At 45.8% G+C, this 22,054-nt stretch overlaps 7 protein-coding genes across 7 annotated transcripts; 5 read left to right on the forward strand and 2 right to left on the reverse strand.

The window, feature by feature from the left end:
- Window positions 1-4,691: 4,691 nt before the first annotated feature.
- Window positions 4,692-5,338, forward strand: PAAG_03170 (hypothetical protein; the record flags this gene model as incomplete). The annotated part of the gene is made up of 3 exons (XM_015844871.1): window positions 4,692-4,732; window positions 4,823-4,881; window positions 5,013-5,338. The coding sequence occupies 3 exons, from the start codon at window positions 4,692-4,694 to the stop codon at window positions 5,336-5,338; spliced, it is 426 nt and encodes a 141-aa protein (XP_015702077.1).
- A 561-nt stretch (window positions 5,339-5,899) lies between these two features.
- On the reverse strand, window positions 5,900-6,553 carry PAAG_11709 (hypothetical protein; the record flags this gene model as incomplete). The annotated part of the gene is made up of 5 exons (XM_015847305.1): window positions 5,900-5,994; window positions 6,059-6,071; window positions 6,170-6,252; window positions 6,342-6,399; window positions 6,476-6,553. The coding sequence occupies 5 exons, from the start codon at window positions 6,551-6,553 to the stop codon at window positions 5,900-5,902; spliced, it is 327 nt and encodes a 108-aa protein (XP_015703094.1).
- Window positions 6,554-6,990: 437 nt separating this feature from the next.
- PAAG_03171 (hypothetical protein) lies at window positions 6,991-7,940 on the forward strand (the record flags this gene model as incomplete). Its single annotated transcript, XM_002794580.1, has 2 exons — window positions 6,991-7,078; window positions 7,165-7,940. The coding sequence occupies 2 exons, from the start codon at window positions 6,991-6,993 to the stop codon at window positions 7,938-7,940; spliced, it is 864 nt and encodes a 287-aa protein (XP_002794626.1).
- A 45-nt stretch (window positions 7,941-7,985) lies between these two features.
- Window positions 7,986-9,531, reverse strand: PAAG_03172 (hypothetical protein; the record flags this gene model as incomplete). The annotated part of the gene is made up of 5 exons (XM_015844872.1): window positions 7,986-8,224; window positions 8,287-8,909; window positions 8,995-9,197; window positions 9,261-9,325; window positions 9,390-9,531. The coding sequence occupies 5 exons, from the start codon at window positions 9,529-9,531 to the stop codon at window positions 7,986-7,988; spliced, it is 1,272 nt and encodes a 423-aa protein (XP_015702078.1).
- A 306-nt stretch (window positions 9,532-9,837) lies between these two features.
- PAAG_03173 (pescadillo development protein) lies at window positions 9,838-12,048 on the forward strand (the record flags this gene model as incomplete). Its single annotated transcript, XM_002794582.2, has 3 exons — window positions 9,838-9,859; window positions 9,919-10,017; window positions 10,079-12,048. 3 exons carry the CDS (start codon window positions 9,838-9,840, stop codon window positions 12,046-12,048), a joined length of 2,091 nt encoding a protein of 696 aa, XP_002794628.1.
- Window positions 12,049-18,689: 6,641 nt separating this feature from the next.
- On the forward strand, window positions 18,690-20,390 carry PAAG_03175 (hypothetical protein; the record flags this gene model as incomplete). The annotated part of the gene is made up of 1 exon (XM_002794584.1): window positions 18,690-20,390. The coding sequence occupies one exon, from the start codon at window positions 18,690-18,692 to the stop codon at window positions 20,388-20,390; it is 1,701 nt and encodes a 566-aa protein (XP_002794630.1).
- A 1,083-nt stretch (window positions 20,391-21,473) lies between these two features.
- On the forward strand, window positions 21,474-22,013 carry PAAG_03176 (hypothetical protein; the record flags this gene model as incomplete). The annotated part of the gene is made up of 1 exon (XM_002794585.2): window positions 21,474-22,013. The coding sequence occupies one exon, from the start codon at window positions 21,474-21,476 to the stop codon at window positions 22,011-22,013; it is 540 nt and encodes a 179-aa protein (XP_002794631.2).
- Window positions 22,014-22,054: the final 41 nt, after the last annotated feature.

A 22,054-nucleotide genomic window follows, 5' to 3' on the forward strand; every position in this document is an offset into this window, starting at 1 on the left:
TCACATCAGCTTTTGCATTTGAACTAGACTCTATCTCTATGCCACTCTTTTCAAATCTCATAATTCTTTGATGAGGGATCACAGTCATCTTTTGCTGAGCTAGCCAGGGATCACCTAAATACATATCATGATCATGTAACTTATTCACCACATAGAGAAAGGCCTGTTCAGTTACATGACCACCTATATCAATTTGAATGCCAGTCACTATGCTTGTGAAGAGTCCTATGAAGTCTTCAAAGCTGGTCATTTTAACAGGGGGAATTTCAATGCACAGGAGCTTATGCTTGTTAACATAAAATTGAGAAATAAGATCATAGACATTATATCTACTGTCTATCATTGCTCTAGTTGAAAAGGCATTATCTACTAGAGCATCAACAATGAAGGATTTGAATATCATCTTAGATTTAAATCTTCTTCATTGCTTTCTCATAAGCTTCTTATTTTGCTTCTTCTAGTGTCTTTTGATTGAAGCTACTCTTTTCTCAAATTCTCACTAATATTTATATTGTCATTGTCTAGTACTGGCTCAGAGATCATCTTAACTATCATGAGAGTGGCAGAGCATCTGAGAGGTTTGAACAGACAGCTCTTAATCATATGACCTTCAGCTCTGCATCTCAGACACAGGTCTTGCTCTCTTTATTAATTAATCTCTGTCTGATTTATCAATTTGATGTGATAGATGCTTGGAATTATAGCATCAGGAGAGAGATTCATCAGATTATCAGTGGAAGCTTGAGACTGATTTCATCAGTCAAGAACAGTATGATGAAGTAGAGAGTGTGAATTAGATGTCATATGATCTGAAGAAGATCTGCTCTCACAATGTTTAGATCACTGTCTTAAAGTCTTAAGCTTAGAGAGTTGATGATCAACTAATCTAAGCTCTCTGCAGTAATTTTCATAGAGAGATGATTCTCTTACACTCATCATGTCTTCCCTTAGCTTCATGCTTAGAGTAAATTTCAAATATCTCTTTTTAACATGATCATCTCATCTGTGATCATCAGCTTTCAGCAGTAGCTGATTAAATTCAGACAAAAAGTCAAAGAGAGCTCTTCTACTCTGTCATAGATTGTTGAGCTTTTGCATAGCCTTTTCCTGTTGTGCAGAATCACTAAAGAGTATGCATGTCTGCTTCAGTAAGCTCTCTATCATGAAGTTGATCTTATCTTTATTATTCTCAACTCAGAGGTAAACTTGAGCTGCTGCCATTTCTTTTAGTCTTGAGTACACATATCAAGCACATTTCTCATTATTATATAAAGCTTTCTCATTGATCTTAAGTTTTGATTGAAGCTTTAGCTCTCACTGAGAGTAGTGCTTCAGATTAGAATCATCATATTTCTTGCAGTCTGATAGCTTGGTCTTTGATCTTCTGACTGCAATGAGTGATTGCAGATTTAATTGAGAGAGAATTGATGTTGAAGTGTTCAAAGCTTGTTGTAGATTAGCTATTTCAGCTTGCTGAGCTACTATTAAATCTCTGTTCTTATGCTGGACCTGTTCCTGCTGTTGAAGAAAGATCATTCATTGTTGTTCAAAGCTGCTGAGAGCATCTCTGCTCATTGCTTCATGTTGATTCATTTGTTGTACAAGTCTGCTGCTTTATCTCATTCAGCTAGATGTTTTCAATATTGCTCATTCATTTGTTAGCATGATTACTAACCCAGTCTATTCATATATCAGTGCTATCACTGAACTTCATGATACAGGATTAAGGCTCCCAGTGACCTATCAATGAAAGGAGTGAAGCAATTTATAATATAAAAGGTTAAGCTCTAAGAACTAAAGGCTAGTCCTCCTATATAACAAGGACGAATTGCTTGAGAAAGGGAAGAAAAGAATGAGATAAGAACTCAAGCTTAAGCAAGCTCGCGTAGCATGATCATGTGCGCACATGCGAATGATGGCTAGGCTAAGCAAGCTCGCGTAGCATGATCATGTGTGCATGTGTGAATGATGACTAGGCTGAGTCAGCCAGCCAGAGTAAATCTAGGAGTTCAACCCCTTATATGATCAACCTGTCAGTAGATTTGCAGACATTGTGACCCTGTCATTCTGAGTGTAGAGTTTCTTCAATTGAAGTTGAAGCTGCAATTCTTTGCATCTCTCTTTTTGAAGTTTTAAATCAATCTTTTGACATTCAAGATTCAATCTCCTCAGTTGCAATTCTTCAGAGTCAATTGTCAGCAATGAGTTAGAAATTGCTGCAGATGTCTTCACCCTGTCTTCTGAAGGAGTTGAATTGACATATTCAACATGATATAGGTGGATCAGCCTTATCATAATAGAAGCTGTAATCAGTCCAGCTTGTCAACTGAGTGTTTCAGAGAGTCCAATCCTGGAACTCTTGAATGCTTCTGAGGGGGTCAGTGAGCTCAGGGCCTCCTGATCATTTTCAGATCAGTCAGATTGACTGAATTGACTCAATCATGACTGTGAGTAAGTCATCATACATTCCATCATGTCATATTAATCTTCTTTATAATGAAGTAATCTTATTCAGTGAGATTCTTGTCTATAAGCTTGATTGAGCAGATTGATGTGTTCTTGTGTGATCAGTCACTGAAAAATTAGCAAGTTGCAGATTTTTCTTTCACCCACTAAGTGAACAGATTAAACATAGAAAAATTAATAATAATATAAGAGCATGTCAAATCAATCAATTGACATAAAATAAGACAATATTATATTGAATGAAGTGAGCAGTGATTAATATACACTATATTTGGCAAGAATTCCCTGAATTGGCAGTTATTTGCGCAAAACAGGTCTCATAACCTGTGAAGGATAAATTGCTTGATTGATTATGTAGCAATCACTAGCTACGCGGAAGTTATATACAGTGCGGATTACATAAGAAGGCGGATAGGCCTGACATAAGAGTCATCATCATCTGAGCCTGCACCACATCAATAAGCTCCACAATGCTGCAGCAATTGCGGCACTCTCAGACATACAAGAATAAGATGTCCTCAACCTAGTGTAATTTAATTTAATTTAATTGAGTGTTGTGGCATTGACATAATTTGATTAAAATCTAGTCAGTTGAAATACAAGTGATTTTGTGATCCGCTCGCTTGGGAATTACTAACTAACTAACTAACCTGTCGCCGTGACCAGTACAAAGGAAACTGGCTCATTCTGCCAGATTTGTTTATGGGTTGGACGTATCTGCTAGACTCGAAGGACCTGGACTACGGTTGTGGATTAGGCACAGGAGGTTATCGAATCCTGTGAGGCCTAGTAGCCGACGTGATAGTGCTCTGACGAGTTCTTGCACAGTTTATAAAACCTTTTTCATTGCATTGTTTTTACAGCGCACCAACTGAGATGGCCTTGGGCAAGTAACTAACTAATTTGCACGAAAACTATATTGATAATGACTGTAAGATATGCATTATCGCTTCACGCCTCTTCTCTTCTGAAGATATTTGAGGCTACTTAAAGAATCGACAAAATCACGATTTAGTCAAACGAGATTGATCAGAGCACAGGAAAATATATCGGATTCTGATGATACTGTGCGTCCAGAATGTTAGTACGGTCAATATGCAACTAGTCAATTTTCAGGAGCAGTTCCACGGTTGATCCGAAGAAATCCAGACACCCACCAGTCACCCCTATCTTCTTGCCCAATTTATAGGCAGGAGATATCTATCTCGAAAACAGGTCCCTTCTGGAAGAGTTGCCAATTTCCCAGGTCATTAGGAGAAGGATAAGTGCACAAACCACTATCGATGTGATGGGATATTGACAGGCGCAACGCATTCATTTGCTTGGAGGAATTGCCAATCACCTCATGGTTGGTGTCAGTGGTACGATTCATTATAGTCCGCTATCAGTTAATTTTTATCTAAGCCAAGCTGCTGAACTCTCTACTCATATGTTGCTGTGTATGAAGCTTTGAGATCAACGATGAATTATGAAAACCGGAAAATGAATAGGCAGGGTGCTACCTCGATTTTACCACTGGGTTCGTATTGCCAAACAATGGGAACCAATTGGCTTTATAAATGAGAAATTATATTTTTGTCTTTTCCGTGCAGCCAATTCTTTGTTTATTTTTTGCAGGAATACTCCGTTCTCGGTACAAACTGAATGGAGCGCTTGTATCAGACGCCGAAGGATATGGATAAAGGTGGGTTAGATTGCTAGATACATAACTACTGTGTAATCTGCCTACAATCTCAAATTCTTCAGGATTCACAGATTTCAGACTGCTTATATACAGAATCAGACACTCTTAATAATCAATTTCATCAGAAAATTGATATAGAAAGCATTAAAGAAAATACAAGATTCAAATACACAGACTGGCTGCGTTAGTCAGCGCTACAAAGCTTCGACGTCATCCAACTTAAAAGTCCAACCGCGGGCAAAACATTTTTCAACTGGTTCCACTAAAAAAACAATGATCTATAATAAATAAGACAGAATCTTGCCGAGAATATATCACACCTAAACCGCTCACCAATGCCCTGACCTTATCAACAGCCTCAAGTCCTACATAATCTCCTGGAGTTGAGCTCATTCGGCTACATTTTCGTCGTCCTCTCGAAAACTCCGCTTATTATTCCCATCTCCATCTCCATCCCACTCGCCGATCCCAGACAAGGGTTAACCGACACCCAATCTAATATATTCCTCTATGCCAATTGGTGTTCCCACAACCATCCACCATGAGTGACACATCTCCCCCGTCGTCTTTTGACTCTCATCCGTATGTTCACCGACCCCTTCATTCTGTCCCCGCAACACCCGTCCCACTCTCCTGCTAACCAGTATTGCATTCCTCAGAGAATTCTTCCAGGAAACAAAATGGCAGAAAATTTACCCGCCGCATTAAAGAGGAGCCTCTTATCCCAATAGGTAATGAAATATCATATATATGAAAGCTCAAACTCTTGCTCCTGCACTGCAATTGTTGCCGTCTTCCACCCCACCTTCTTCTTCCCTAAATAAATCCACACCCTCCATCTCAATTTTAATAAATCAACCAGGCTACGCCGCAACCAGCTACGCCCTCTGGCGCGCCTACAAGTCCATGAAAGCTGGTGACTCGATTGAGCTCAATCGCATGTTCCGCGCTCGGATTTACGGCCACGCCTTTACTCTCTTCGCCATCGTTGCTGGCGGTATATACTACGGCAACGAACGGAGGCAACGGAAGGAGTTTGAAAAGGCTCTTCAGGAGAAGTCGAATCAGGAGAAGCGCGATGCTTGGCTGAGAGAATTGGAGATCAGAGACAAGGAGGATAAGGATTGGAGGCAGAGGCATGCTGCTATTGAGGTGGCGGCGAAGGAGGCGGAGAAGAAGAAGGGTTAATTGGGCAAGGGAATCGGAGTAGAGGGTTCCCCGGTGGGATGTTTGGCTGTTTATCTAGGCCTGGGGATCGTTGCAGTTATTTCGTATAGGGAGCGCTGCGTTCATAAGTGGACACAGCCAGTTCCTGGTGAGTAATGGCTCTGAGAGCCATTGGTTTAGAGCCGTTGCGTCCTGATTGTGTACTCTCATCTATGTTCTAAATATTTATCCATGGATTTCGGTGGATTTTCAAAGCTGGGGGTTTCTTTGTACGATTTCTTCTGCAACTATTGTCTCATTTACGGATATGGTGTTTGAATTGGAATACATCTCTGCTTTGCTTGCTACTTATTGTTATATAGCACTGACTGCTATCTTTAATTTCGGTTTGAAAATATCCTCTCTTAAATTCGACGGATATATATACATTTAGCTCCCTATCTATATTTTATATACACACAATTCAGCCATGATAGCTCAGTGAACAGCAGGGAAAATTTCTTGATAATTGTTCACCTCATAGAAGCCCAGCCATAGAAACTAAGTAAAGCTAGGCACATGCACCGTATGTGAAAGCTAGCATCACACCGTCATTTCATCGATATATCGCCTCATGGCTTCGAATTCCGATTTCCCTGTCTGGGAAGATCCACCGTCAGTCATTGTATACATTCCAGCTGAAATATGGAGAGAAAAAAAGTGGTACTAGGGGAAAGTAGAAAAAGTCTTGCATTTCCATACCGAGATCAAGAACCTAATATGAGTCTGAAAAAACCAAAATCCAGGATTTATGGCTTATTAGTCTCAATTGTGCCGAAAGAAGAGCATTGATAGAACGAAACTTCTCCTTACCAAATCTGTCACATCTTTGTGCCGTTCAAATTCATGGCGGGCGAACGAGCGCATTTCATCTCTTGTGCTAGATTGCGGAATCTCTAATTACGGATATAGGAAAACCCTCAGTGGTTAGGGGCCGCAGTGTCCTGGTCACCAAGTAATGAGGGAATCCGTGAAAGAAGCATACTATTAAAAGCTCGTACTATCTCACGCCAGAGACTAAGAGCTCGCTGTCGCTGAATAAACTAGGCTTTAAATTAGCATATCTTTGGCCATTTCCATGCATACATTGATATAGAGTTAATAAATATATCAACTCACATGTTCAAGACTCAGAGCTGGTGTTCTAGGCTTTCGCGGCGATGCGGCTGCTAAGAACAGGCGAGCTGACCAGCGCATAGATGGATATTGCTGCTATTGCGGATCCCATGCCCGCTATTCAGCTTCAATAACTATACCTTGGGCTGGCAGTTCGAAATAATTCCCGTTTCCGTTGCAAGTTTGCAAAGTCTCTTGGAAGGGACGACGTTGAAGAGCAGCAAAATATGAAGGCGGTAAATATCTGAACCTGAATTTAGCGCGATAAGCGCGTCAGCAATCCATGTATGCGACTTAGCCACTTTCGCGGCATCGAACTTCAACTTCACAACATGAGGAGGAAGAAAAGATTGACAATGCCTATATATATGATACACTGAAATTATTTGCATGTTGGTGAATGGTTGATTATGGGCTTGTCTCTTCTGCGAAGCGTCCGGAGCAGCAGAATCAAGAAACTAACAACTACCTCGACAAGGAGAAATGAACGGAATGAAAGAATGTTGAGGAGTCATAGAATGGAGCAGCAAATAAAAGAGGCCGGAAACGGTTTTGCGGGTGAAAACAGTATGGACAAGAAACCAGAACCAAGAAAACGTGCATCAAGTATTTATGTCGCGATAGTGCTGCCTAGCTACCGAGCTTCTATCCCATACCTCTATTAATTATGTCTAACACACCCATCTGTCTAGAGAAAGAAAAGCCACAGCATATTCAACGACGATTAGTCGAAAGCGTGAACGAGCTCCCCCTTGACGAATTCATCAATCGCTATGTTCCTCCAAGGATCCACGACTTCTCGATATCTGTCCCCCGCCTTATAACTACCCCCACAGATCCAGGAACATGTGATACCTATTCAATTGAAATGTACTCGTCTAGTTCGATTTCTCTAGAAGACCTTGAATCGTGCTTTATGCTGGTGAAGCTTACCAGCTCGGAAATGTACAAGAATTCAGCCCTGGGCTGGTCTCCTAAAAAGAAGAAGAACGAAATGAAGCTACTAGATTTGCGGTATATGCTGTTGGTTCGTACTACCACCGGACAAGGCCAAGACCAAAATTCAAGTAAGAAAACTGGCAGCCCTGTGACAGGCGGGCGAGCGGTTGGAGGCTTCTTGGCGTTTATGGTAACATACGAGGATGGATTTGAGGTCATCTACTGCTACGAGATACATCTCGCACCCGAGCTACAGCACAAGGGACTTGGAAAGATGCTATTTGGCTTCTATGAGGAGATCGGAAGGAAAATCGGGGTACAGAAGGCCATGTTGACACTTTTCAAGGCGAATAAACCAGCAATTAGGTTTTATGAACGATTAGGATACGGAAAGGACGAATTTTCACCAAAACCGATGAAGCTGCGTAATGGGAATACTCGGGAATACGATTATATGATTTTCTCTAAGGATCTTGGGGGTATGCAGACGATAAAGAAGGACACAAATAATATGGATATTGTCTGGTGATGGAAGCCGCTCCCATTTGCTAATGGGGAAAGGTTTGCCAACATATCAGATCTGCTTGATATATTTCCCTTTCATTTCTGGTCTCTCCCTCTCCCACTCATCACGGAGGACAGCGAATATCGAATCTGCGACAAGGATTGAAAGTCCTAGACTCCACACCAGGGTTATCGCATAGAAGAAGTTGGCGTTCCCCGAACCAGCGTATATCCACAAGTGGTGGAAGACAGGGCCGAGAAGAGTGGCATAGAGAAGAGCCGCAACAGCAAAAAATGTGTAACGCATTACTGGGAGCATGTTAGTGGTATATACTCTAGGAGAGAAGGGGCTGTGGGGTAGGCAACATTACATGGAAAAATATGTCGATATAAGGGAAGAAGCGCAAAATAGATGGACACGTCAGAAATACTCGGGTATGGTTTAAAGATAGCGAATATCCCAAGGAGTGAGGTGAGCACAAATAATGGCTGGGTCCTCATGCGCACGCTGAATGCTCCAACGTACGTTGCCAGATGTAGCCAGAAAACTCCTAGGAAAAACCGTCGAAATGGATCAAATATCTCAACGAAGAAGTACCACCATAGACCGGCGTTGGGAGTCAGATCGGGGACCAGCAGCTGCACTCCATAGGTCGCTGATATGAACTCCAATGAGTTACCAGTGATTATGAAAGACATGTACAGGAGTACAAAGACACTTGCGACAAATAGGAAGAAATATTTTAGAGCGTAGATAAGAGCGCTGCCAGTCAACCTGCCTCCTTTTACAATGCGGTCGTAGCAGAGCAGAACGAGGGGCGGGAATAGGAGGGCAGGATAGAGCGACAGGTACGAAGCGAATGCCAGCGCAAGCACTGAGTTGAAAGTATTGCCCGTAACCGCGTTAGAAATTGCATACAGGATTGCGGAATTTGTGAATGCATTGGGCGATCTTCCAAGACATGTCGCAATTGTGAAGGGGTTAAACAGGTAGCTGTGAAGATGTTAGTGTTCGCTCTTTATACTTATTATATTCGTAACAAGTCCACAAGTCCACAAGTCCACAATCGCAAACATACCCTGCAGCAATAGACACACCATCCCATCTTATATCTTTCCGTGGGGAAGTGTAAAGGCGAGACACCACAGACTCAGCAGAGTTTGATATGGTGACCAACGCCGCTGCGTTCAAAAGATCCAGGAGAATGTATACCAGCCCGGTAAGCAGTGGGTGACTGCTGGATTGGGGGAGGAGGGAAAATATCGGCAGGAGGATCGGGGCCTTGCGCAGGAACGTATTAAATACATTGTAATATTAGGTCCGTTGTAAAGATGGTATATGTACCTGGTGATAAACGCCGCCATCATATGGGGACACATTGCGGGTATAGAGAAAGACTCCTTCTTGGACTTCCAAGCCGCAAATAGACGTCAACAGCGGCTCACATTCTCTTAAGGTTATATTTTTACATACGTCTTTTAAAGCTGCTGGCTGGAGTAGAAATCTCCACTCTGCCTGTTAGGAGGTCTGGGAGGGTGGGGAATAGCGTAAATAGGAGGATACGGAGAGCAATTGCTCCGCCGAATACGCAGAGTTTTCTTCTGTCGACTGGCATCATAAACAAGGATCGCTAAATAAGTTCATTCTGATATCAAATACTAAACTGCAGACTTTGAATGTGGAGTAAACAAGCTGTGAATTGGGTTGGAATCTACTCCGTACATGTTAAATGGTTTCCTGTCCACCTGCTGGACTTTTTCCACGTATTATCTCGCAGTCGCAGCGATTTAGCCGCTCGATCGTCGCGCACGGGCCACACCGAGCTTTTCTCCGATTCCCGCACAACTTCAATTTTCAACAACTGATACAACGCCTGAGACAGCAAATTTTACTGAAGTTCGAGGATTTTCCCATTCCAGATATGGGGCAAATAAAAAAGAAGGGTATGATGCTCACCAGTATCGATGTTACGATTGAGCGTTGGTTGCTAACCGAATTCCAGGGACCTCTGGTCAGGCGAAAAATTTCATCACCAGAACACAGGCGGTGCGCAAGCTGCAGATTTCCCTCCCCGATTTTCGCAGACTATGTATTTTTAAGGGTAAGGGATTTGTTTTTCTGCGATGTGAATAATTGCATTGACTGATCTGATTTACGTTTAGGTATCTATCCCCGTGAACCTCGAAACAAGAAAAAAGCCTCGAAATCTGCGACACCGCGTACCACTTTTTACTACACGAGAGATATCCAGTACCTACTTCATGAACCCCTACTTAAGAAGTTCCGCGAACAGAAGTCGCTTGCGAAGAAGATAGCTAGGTCTCTTGGCCGTGGAGAAGTTGGAGATGCTGCAAGGCTCGAGAAGAACAATGCGCCCAAAATATCACTTGACCATATTATCAAAGAACGGTATCCCACATTCATAGATGCGCTTCGGGATTTGGATGATGCTTTGTCGCTTTTATTCTTGTTTGCCAACCTGCCTTCAACGAAGACTGTACCACCTAAAACCATTGCTCTCTGTCGACGTCTGTGTCACGAGTTCCAGCATTACCTGATTGCGACAAATTCTCTCCGAAAATCTTTTCTCTCGATCAAAGGCATCTATTATCAGGCTACGATTCAAGGCCAGGATATAATGTGGCTTGTGCCTTATCGATTCGTTCAGAGGGTTACAGGAGACGTGGATTATCGAATCATGGGCACTTTTGTGGAGTTTTATACGACACTGCTTGGTTTCGTCAACTACCGACTCTACACCTCGATTGGTTTAGTTTATCCACCAAAGTTTGACAAGTCGAGCGATGAACGTGGTGCTGAGTTGGCAGCCTTTACTTTGGAAGGCCGTAAAGTTGGCGAGACACAAAAATCAATCGAAAACTCACAGCACATAAATGAGAACGCCGAGAAAGAAAATCCTACGTCTAACGAGATCCAAGCTAAAGTCGATAACATACTCGAAAAAACCGAACTCGATGCAGAGCCAACAGATTTGCGTACTGAAGATAGGGAAGATAATATTGATGCAATCGATACTTTTAAACCAATTGCACCTGAGGCTGATACTCTGCCACAACCACAAATCAGTGGACATGAGGCCGGTTCGTTATTTGCACCGTTCACATTCTACATCTCTCGAGAGGCTCCTCGGGCACCCCTTGAGTTCCTGCTGCGTGCCTTTGGCTGTAAACGAGTTGGATGGGATAGCGTTCTTGGCGATGGGGCTTTTACACATGATGAGCTAGACACTCGTATAACTCATCAAATAGTCGACCGCCCTCCGCTCCCCGAGTCTGCGCTTCCTCCAATGCCAATGAACCCCGAAGAGGGAACCGAAACCGCTCCGCGGGTAAGGCCTGGCACCAGGATTCCTGGCCGGACATATATCCAGCCTCAATGGGTCTGGGATTGCATCAACGAAGGAAAGCTTCTGCGGCCTGATCTCTATGCTCCTGGATCTACTTTGCCGCCACACCTGAGTCCCTGGGTTAAACCTTCCAAGGGTACCTACGATCCTAGAGCCTCGCTTGCTGATCAGGAGGAGGAAGGTGAAGCAGAACGGGCAGCTGAAGAAGAGCATGAGGACAGTGAAAGGGAGGAGAGCGAAGAAGAGACTACCAAGTCAAAGGAAGGTAAAAAGTTGCTTGCTAACCTTGCATATGACTCTGGTGATGAAGAGGGGCATGACGACGGTTCGATTGACAACGGTATGGACATCGCGATGGGAAATGATGACAGTGATGAGAGCGGGGACGACAATGAAGTTGTGGAGGATTTCCATGGATTTGACCAGGATGAACAGATAGATTCCGAATCGGAGGATGAAAAGGAAAAGGCTCGGACACAACATCAGAAGGAACTAGAGGCTGAGGCTGCTGGGCTTCCCTTCTTGGCTACCAGCGAAACAAAGAATGGAGCAGTTAACGGTAAAAAGCAACAAGGTCCCTTTGCTAAAAAGCGGGCAGCTCAGAAGAAGAAGGAAGAGGAGGAACTTGAACGCAAAAAGATGATGCTGAGTCGTAAGAAGCGCAAGTTGCTTGATAAAATGATTTATTCCAACAAGAAGCAGGATGCAGAGGCGGAAAAACTGAGGCAGAAGCGAAGAAAAATTGAGAAAGGTCTCAAGCAGTAAAACAAAAATACTCTTAAGTACTTTCTTTTTTCCCTTATGATATACGAAAACTAGTAATATCAGACCGCCCAGAGCAGGCCTTTTTTGTATGGAGATCGAAGGACCTCTTTTGTTTGTTCTAGAAATTTTTATTACCTATTTTACTTTTATAAATTTACGAAATTATTTACTATTAACTAATAAACCGTGTTCCAAAATATTTCAAGCATTCCATTCTTCGTGTGTGTGTGTGTGTGTTTTTATTTAACGCCCGGTTAGTCCACGTGCCTTAAGGGCACGTGATCTAGTAGAGTCCGCGTCGAACTATAGGGCGGGTAGAGCTACGCCCGTAGGCGACTACCTATCTAGTAGCTATCTTACAAATGAGGCAAAAATGGGTTGCGTATTGCTGCACCGGCAGAGCCCATGGGTCGGTTGCCATAGAGCAGAGGTTTTGAGAGGTTTTAGGTTTGTGGGAGGGAGGTAGGGGAGGCGGATAGGAAGGAAGGCAAGGAAGGAAAGAAAGGAGAGGAAAGAGAGGAAGGAGGAGGAGGTGGTGAGGAAGATGGGGGCAAGACAGAGGAGAGAATGGTCTGTGGGATCTGATCTGGAGGTGCGCGACGGCGCATTGGACAGATATTCTGATAGAAGGCTGTTTCTCTTAGCCAGTTATTGAATTCTAGGGCCCCACGCGAGGTTGCCAGTGTCTCGCGGAGATTGTAGATAGGCCGGCGCCGCTTTGCTGCTTTTCTTGCAAGAGTGCAATAGTAGAAATGTTCTGGAGTTTTGCTATGTCCACACCGGCAGTAGCACTCTGCATCTTCATGCTTAAGGTGGCTGTGGTAGGCTGCAAAGTCTCCATGACCTGATCGGGCGGCATAGAGCTTTCCTAATGTGAAGCGTGAAAGTTTTACCTCTGTTGAGGCTCTCTTTAGTGGGATCTCCAGCTCCATATAGCGTTTGGGCTGATTTTTGGCCCAGTAGTTCTCAAAGGCCCGTGTGGTTTGTTCCATAGTGTGTCGCTTTATATAAGCTAGAGTGCCTATGCTGTCAGGTTGAGGTACCATGCTTGCACTTGCTGCCTGCGCTGCGGCTGCTTTGGCTTCAAGATCTGCCTTTTCATTACCAGCCACGCCTGCGTGGCCTGGGACCCATCTAATGACCACCCTGCTCTGGGTGGCCAATGGGAGCCTATCCCTGCTCTGCCAGGCCTTTATGGCTTTCAGAAACTGCGCGAAGACCTGCTGGCTAGAGGTGTTTGGCACGGATCCAAGGGCTTGTGCTACCTCCAAATTGTCTAGGCAAATGTAGACGTTGCTGGCAAACTTCGCCTGAGGCGAGGTGGTGGCTTCCTTTAGGCCCTGCAGGGCTGCCATTGCCTCTGCGTCAAAGACCTCTGCTTTATCCATTGGCAGGTTTCCTGTGGAGATTAGACGGTGTTTGCTACCCCAGCATATAGCCCATCCTGCACCAGTCGCACGCTGAGGGTGCTCTATCTGTGAACCATCGGTAAAGACCACCAGATCCAGGGGATTGCGTTGTTGTAGCCAGCTCTTAAAGTCTTGTGCTGCCTGTTCCTTTGTGCGGCCTGCCTCATACCCAATCTGCAGATCTTCTTTCCTGGGAAATCTCATCCAAGGGGGCGTGAGTAGAGGGTCATATGCTTCTATCCCACCAGCATGACTGGACGCTCTAGACAGACGTGTGGTATAGGGTTTGGTGGTAGCTACTTTATTAGAGCGTCTCACTAGCGGGTGCCTCTTGTCAAGCTTTTTGATTCTTACTGCAAATACAGCACGCCGGTTGTCTAGTGTCTCTTTCATTGGCATGATTCCTAGCTCACGGTGTAGAGCTGAAATGGGTGTGGTCTTGTAGACTGGCAGTGCCCCTCGCAAAGCATCTCTAAGGGCTAGATCTAGCTTTCTGACTAGGCAATCCATTCGATTGGAGATTTCCTTTCCCTTCTCCATTCGTGTGGCTCCAGGCCACCAGGCCTCTGCTCCATAGCAGAGCACAGAGAGCACACAGGCCTGAATGGATTGTCTAAGCAGTTGTACTGGGGCGCCTCTTGCTGTGTTGCTTAGTGCTTGTATGCCATTAGACACCTGTCGTGCCTTAGCCGCCATGGTCTCCACGTGTTTCTTGAAGCTCAGTTTTCTATCTAGCCAGATTCCTAGATATCTTATGGAGCTTTTCACTGTCTTTGCTGTAATAGAGTGAGTGCCAGATGTTGTTTCAAGGTCAATTGAGGGGTTTGAAAGGGTTCTGCGCCGTGTGAAGTGTGCTATCTCAGTTTTGGCAAAATCAAATGTCAGCCCTTCTTTGCTGGCCCAATCATTTAGCAACTTGAAATCCTCCTGGAGAGTAACAACATTCCCTTCAAGAGTGGTTCCAGCACTAAGCAGTCCTAGATCATCTGCGTAGCCTAAGCGTGCACGTCTTCTTTGTATAGTTCCTAGAAAGAACAGAGGCTGAATAAACAGCATGAATAGAATAGGTGAGACTGGCGAGCCTTGTGGAAGCCCTGCTGGGATATCAAAGAGCTCTCCCAGGAGTCCATCCAATCTGATCCTGCCTGTGCGTCCTGTCATGAAGCTTTCCACCCATCTAATTAAATTTGGTGGCCAGCCTTGTTCTTGCAATCTCCGCAGCATCCTTCCTCTGAGTACAGCATCAAAAGCACCCTTGATGTCCAGAGTAAGAAGAGAGACTACTTTTCCATGGGCCCAGGCTTCCTCTATATCATGAACCATCGCTGCCACTAGGTCTGAGGCAGCCTGCCCAGGGAGGGCTCCAAAATGCTGGGGGTGGACAATCTTCTCTTGTATAGCTGTCCAGGCCAGCCTACGGGCTACCAGGCGTTCCAGTCCCTTCCCCAACGTTGAGAGAAGGGCTATAAGCCTGTAGGATCGCGGGAGTGTTGGATCTCTGTTGACCTTAGGCAGCACAACCAGTGTGGCATCTCGAAAGGAGGTTGGGTGCCAGCCAACCCTAAGGCAGGCTCTGAACAGCCTTTCCACTGATACCTTAATATGTGGCCATGCCTTTCGTAGCACCTCTGTTGGCACTCCATCAGTTCCTGGAGTGGTATTACCCGTGTTCAGCAGAGAACTTTGTATCTCATGTGCTGAGGCAACAGGAAAAGGTAATTTGACAGATGGTGGGTTGGACCAGCTGATTGGGATATCCTCTCTGCTTGCAGCCTTCTGTAAGAGCACCCGTTGCAGAAGGTCTCTTTTCTCTCTAGGGGTTGTTCACGTTCGCCCAGTCTCTTCATCTACAAGAGGGGGGGAATGAAAGGAGCCAGTTGAATGGGCCCATTTGATCATCTTAAAGATATCTTTCCCCACTGAGGCCTCTGCTATCTTGCCTCGCCAGTATTCTCTCTTGGCTTTCCTGGTGGTCCTGGCTACGTTGCTTTTTGCTTCTCGTAAAAAACTAGAGCCTAGGTGCTGTGCACGATGTAGTGTTGTCACTGCTTTCTGGCAGTCCTCATTCCACCATGGCTGACCTGTGCCTTGCCCGGTGCTCTTCTTGGTGGAACTTTCCAGGGAAGCTATTAGTGCATCTGTGATACCTTTAGCCAGGGCATCCAGCTGATCTGTATTGGGGTACTCTGGGAAATCACATAGTTTGTCTAGTTTTGGCTTATAGGCCTCCAGCGTCTGGTTAAAGACCTTCTCATTCATGGTGTCGAGACGGAAAAAATGGGTTGGCCTGTCAGGCCTTGTGCCCTGTGGAAGGCTGATTTTGGTGAGAAGAGTCTGGTGGTCAGAGGAAGTGTAAAGGGATCTGTCCACCTGTGTGTCCACTCCTTTGATAACTAATTCCGGGGTGGCCCAGGCCAGGTCTATCATGTTATGCCCACGTGTGGGAGTGTCTGGGTCCATGGTGAGAGTAAAGTTGAAATTCATGGTCCATTGCAGGAATGGTTCCGCCCACATGCTTGGAGGCACTCCTGGTTGCCACACGGGGTGCTTGATATTGAGGTCGCCAGCAAGGAGCAATGGGAGTGCTGGGACAGACCAGGAGAGAAGACAGCCCACACCTTGTCCAGGATCCTCTGCGCCTGGGGGTGCATTGTATATGTTGACTGTCTGAAGCTGTAGACCCCAGGCCTGTATGTGCAGCATGTGGATGTCCCGGTTTTCTGCCCAGGGGCCTGGGACTGCATGAGCATGGATTTGTGGGTGTTTACGCACATAGGTGAGGACCCGTGGCTTCCTGTCCCACTTTTCAATTGGGGCAAAGCAGTTGAATGCTGGATGCTTTTTGGAGATGCGTTGGCTTAAGTTCCTGTGAATCCAGGGTTCCTGTATGAGAAGGATGTCAGTCTTTCTTTCAAACGCTAGATTGAGGGCCGTCTCGTGTGCTGGGCCCCCTTTTCCTACGTTGACTTGCATAATCTGCAGGAATTGCGGAGATCTAGAGTTCTTCTTCATTGAGTAGCTGAAAGGAGGGTGTTGTTGCGTGAGATGACGTGTTGGGTGTTGCATTAGATGTTGGGTTGGGCGCCATGCCTAATGCTGTGCCTGATGCTGTGCTCAATGCTGTGCTTGGTGCTGTGTTTGATGTCGGTGTGAGGTTAGATCTATGCTCAGTAGAATCATTCAACCTCAGGTCTGCTGATGGCCCTTGACCACCGCATTTGCTGTTACTTGCCTTGGCCAAGTATGCCTTACTCTGTGCATTGCGGATATCCCTCAGCTGGTTTCTTGAGTGCCTTTGAACAGTCCCATTCTTTATCCCTGGTCTGGCGGGGCAGGATGGATCATCCGCGGCATGTGGTCCAAGACAGTTAGTGCAGCGATTGGGGCATCCACATGCTTCATTCTCCTTATGACAGGATGGATTTCCTTTCACATGATTCTTAGAACTGCATTTTTTGCAGCGAGGGACGCGGAGGCAGTATCTCTCTTGATGAAATCCCCAGCATTTGCTGCATTGTTGTATTTTGACCTTAGGTGCCTTTCTGATCACTGGTCTTTGATATCCATATAGTTCCACTTTTGATGGCAGGTTTACTGCTGTCTCTTGCGAAAAGTGTAATATAAGAGTGGCTGTTGGGTTTCCAGGGTGTATTTTTGCCCAGCGACTCTGGACAGGCTTGATTCTGGTTTGGAGTGTGAATTCTTCTGTCATGGATTCTGCTGAGAGATGCAGAGTTCCACCACCATAGTCACTAATCTCCATGGGCAGCCCAGGAATCAGGCAGGTGATCCAATGTTCTTCCTTCTCTATCTGAGTATTGGTGAGGGTGGCTGCTAAAACATTCTTTTGGGCTAGCAGGGCCTCCATGTCTTGCAAGCTTCTAGGAATGATTGCAATGCCTGTGGGGATGGCTTGAACTGCTGTGATGGCTGCTGCAAAGGCCCTGGGAGTTCAGCCTTCAGCTTTCTAAGAGTAGCAATTGGGCTTGCTTTGCGAGCTAGATGATCTGAAGGCAGGCGCGCGAGGATTCGTGGTGTTTTTCCTTCTCTGGGGTTATTCCTAAGCAGGGGTTTCTGCAGTATGGTTGCTGGTGTTTTTGTTACATTGGTGCTGTCTGCAGCTGTCTTTGCGTAGGTAGGAGCTCTTGCATCATTTGCACCAGTGGAGCCAGCAGGCTTGATTGTGGTGGACTGCTTAGCTGTTTCTAGACTTCCATTGTACCAGTCCTTGACTAACGCCTTCACAGCGGCTCCAAGGGCCAGTGCCCTTGATAGGCCTTTTGCCTTCATGACATCTAGGTCTTCTTCAATCCGATCAAGCATATTTGCAGCCGCTAGTGCTTCTGCATGGGATTTCTGTGCCTCAGCCTCGTGGGCGGCTAGGAGATCGCTAGCCATCGGGCCACGTAGGTTGAGGTGAATTGGTGCGACATTTCTGCTCTTTGAGCTGCCTGCTGGTGTAGGGGAGCTTGGAGACTCCATGTCATTCAGTTCACATGTGCGGCGGGCGATTGGGGTGAGGAGATGGGGTCTCTTGGGTGGACGGCGTATGGGGGAGCAGATGCGCGTCAAGGCTCGGGACGCGTTTGGTGGTGTTGGGGGGCTGGGCGCGCTGGCGGCGCTGCGTCGGCACGCCATCAGGCTTGCTGCCTGAGGGGATGGGAGAGAGCTTATAGGGATGTGATCAGGATTGATTAAGATGTTTTTGTATAACGATCAGAGAGTTGTTAATGTATGTGTGAAATGCTTGTTTCCATTCTTCGTGTGAATGTACTCTCTCAACACTTAGGGCTCCGGGATTTGTATGCGGGTTATTCCGGCGACATCTGCCAAGACGGCATGCCGAAATTTCACGTGATCATTTGTTTTCGTAAATGTTTTCGAAGTTTTAAGCCGACGTCAGATCAGTCTTGCCCATGTTTATCGATCCAATATTCATGTTAGGAATTGCGAAGACAATATATAACGACTCTCCACGTTTTGTGTTGCTGCCCGATGAAGCTTGCAGAAGTTTCCCCTTCTTTTGTATTCAAATACGTTTGGAAAGTTCGTGACAGCGAGCTGCTATAGTCGCAAAATTTGACCCTTCACCCCTAGGTGTATCAGGATATAATAACAATTTAAGCGGTGCTTTTGTTTGGGTGGGAAATATGGGGGAATTTTTTCCTCTTTCATCCTCAACGTCCATACTCCCACAGGACTTTCTGTTCTGTGGTTTAAGTTAACACCATAATGTTGACATCAAGTTCTCTAAGGGCGGATTCCCCTTCCACGAACGCGAGCCCATCATCACATCAACAAGTTCGAGAAGCATCACAGAGTAATTCGGAGTTACATGGATTAGAGTATGAAGAGAAGCTGATTGTACAGCAAATCATTCCTCAACCAGACGCCTCTGACGGTGGAATATCTCTTACTGAGTTTGACGGCATCTCGGATTCAGACAGCAATAGGAGTGCGCACAAGAAGAATGAGCAAGCTGTAAGCGAAAAAGATTACGACTCCTCCGAAGGATCTCCTGAGCCCGAAAGACCAAACAAATACCGAGGCCCTCCATCAACATGGCGCGCCAAAACTCGACAAGAACGGCAAGAAAGTAAGTCGTTGGAAGCCCTCCGCGCACGAGATCTATCGATCCATCTATTCAACGCGTTCGCACTCAAAAGGAGAGCGAAGGAAATAGAATCTTTAAATTCAGAACAAGTTCAAGAGCACCAATCTAGTAATAGCGGAAATGCAGGCCCGGCTTCGCCATTCGTGCCAACGAAGCAGTGGACCGCATGGCCCCTACCTGCAGACGAGGTTCCAAGAGGAGACGAACATGTGCAGAAAGATGCGAGTGACATCTGTAATATGACCGGTCCATCTGATGGACGCCCTAGCACAGAATTAGAAGAGTGTATCATGGCCCAGATGCTTAAAACAGCCAAAGAGAAATTTGAGGCTCGAGCATGGGAGGATCGACGACCTCGCCTTCGCCATAAGAGCAACGGAGCACCTTCGGATACCGCTGGCACCGAAATGAATACTGAAAATGATTCATGTGGTGGTGAAATTGGCGTACACGCAGAAGTGCAATTCCGACCCGTCGTTCAGGCAGATGATGAGAAATCTAGAGTGACGCTACGGCCCTCAGCAAGACACATACTTAACGATCTCGATAATATTCTTTTGTGTTTACACCATTCCCGACAATCCTATGGTACAACTGTCGACTTTTCTCAAAGCGAATGTGAAACCGAACCTGAAGATGGGTCAAATTCCAGACCCACGTCACGTTCACGAGCCAGGTCGCGCCGCAGCAGATCACGCTCCCGAGGTATAGATCAATCACGGAAGCTGTCTGCGAACACTATCCCTACCGTTATGTCAGATCGCGAAAAGAATGTGGGTCTATCTGATGTCCCAAACACGCTATCACACCCATCGAAAACCCAACGACCACGATCAAATACACCCCGACGTTCTCGAAGCCGATCACCTGGTTCTAGGCAATCTAAGCTGGGTCTACGTGATTGGAGCGACATTGTTGGCATCGCCTCAATGACGGGATGGCCAACACCTGTCGTTATGAGAACAGCAAAACGTTGTTCAGAGCTGTTTGGGGAAGACATGGCATTCAGGACTCTAAATGAAGTGAAGTTGGTACTGAGTGAGGGCTCTGGAAAATCCATGCCTACATGGGAGTATGCCGACGAAGAAGGGTCAGGGGAACTTACGGATTTTGAAATTCCTAATACTACTAACATTGTTCGGAGGCGCGCGCTGGGTCTTAAAGGGCAGCTGTTTTGTCCTGTTAAGGGATGTTCTCGGTCGACGAAGGGATTTTCCAGGACTTGGAACTTGAACCAACACGTGAAAAATAGGCACCCCAATCTTAAGTCTGGGAGCCGTCAAAACATATCCGCCCCTCAAACAGAGGAGTCTGACTGATAGATCACTACAAATGGGCTACTTGCTCCATAACACTTGAGACCTTTCCTACCAGAGCGGAATCCTTTTCTCAGTTAATGCTGACGATTCCAATAGACTCCAATTTGGGAAAAGAACACGCTCACGTAGCCGTGTAAGCTATACTGTGTCTCTCATTCTAATAGCCGTCTCGTTTCCTTTGAACATATACGGAATAGAACGGCATGATTTGCGAAGGCCATTACGAATATGACGCTGACTGGCTCGATTGCGTCAATTGTCGGTCTTGCTTTTTAGTTCACTAGGAATTGGGACTTAAGGAAACAATAAAAAAACTAAGCTGTTGGACAAAAAGGTGGACATGCATGAGGAATCTTGTGCACAATTCAGGAAAGAAACCACTCAATATGGTTGTGTATTGTTGATATTGGAGAGTGTGCTCCCCTCTAGTGAACCGGCAGTACCCTCGAGAAGCACAGTGTTGCAATATGGGTTCCTTGAATGGTCGGTAGAAACCCGTCAATTGGTAAACGGCCCATAGTTCACGTCTTTGTGCATCCGACTCCTTCCCGACTAGTTACTTGAATAAATGGCAACGCTGTCCATGTCCCGCCGGTATATATGAGAAACCGAAAAGCAAGGACAGATGACTTCTAGCTTCGGTATGCTGAGTAATATTTTTATTTTCCATGGGCATGGTCTGGTATGCATACTAGGGTTAGGATGCATGTTGCTGGAAATCTTGATAAAGACTGCGTACACATTTTCATGATGCAAGTGCGTTTGTAACGAGTAGTTCATTCAAAGCCAACTAAATATAGTGATGTTGTTGGCGAGTTTAACTAATTAAGCTTCCCAGTGCTGAGATACATCCATTGGCGGTTCTCAGGCACTTTATGCAGAGAACAGCCGCGCTCGTGTCCGCGGACACTGCATAGCCCCGCCTGAAACTATCATGAGTCGCGTAGAAACTCGTCACCATTTTCTATCAATCTCAACAACCGGAGAATGTGTTTGTTTCTAACATCACTGTGACATAATTTATTGCAAAGAAAACGTTCCAATTTAGAAACCTTACCCCGCTGCCAGGTGAACCAGACAATCATGTCCAACCCAACAAAAACTGCTGATAATCCAGTGAACTCTCCTCACAGTCGAGATGCTGGTAACGGGAACAGGAAGAGGAGGGGCAGGGGACAAGGCCGGGGATGTGGGAGAAGAGAACACGACTCTGAACGTGAACGGTTACGAGCCGTGTCCTACGAAACCAAAGCACTCATCCCGAATATCCTAGCCGCGTCCAAGAAGAGCTACTTAACAGAGGGCTTCCTTTACCGATCTCCGGCGGCGCCACCCCTCTTAGACCAGAGATTTTGCCCTGGGTACACCGGCACCAAGATCCAGGTTCTCAATGTTGATACCTTTGATGCTGGGATCCGGGAACTCAGTAGCAACAGTAACCCGTCAAGCACCACAGTGACGGAACCCACACCACCCGCTCCCGTTGCTGTCCTGAACATGGCTAGCGACTTCGCTCTAGGTGGGGGATGGCTTGGTGGGGCACGAGCGCAGGAAGGAAGCCCTTTGCAGACGCAGCACACTCACTGTATCACTCAAGCAGTCTTTCTATCCCACGCCCGCTAACGCCGTGATCTACAGCCCCGCCGTCATGATATTCCGACACA

This window comes from Paracoccidioides lutzii, assembly GCF_000150705.2.
Source record: "Paracoccidioides lutzii Pb01 unplaced genomic scaffold supercont2.8, whole genome shotgun sequence".
Lineage (NCBI taxonomy): Eukaryota > Fungi > Ascomycota > Eurotiomycetes > Onygenales > Ajellomycetaceae > Paracoccidioides > Paracoccidioides lutzii.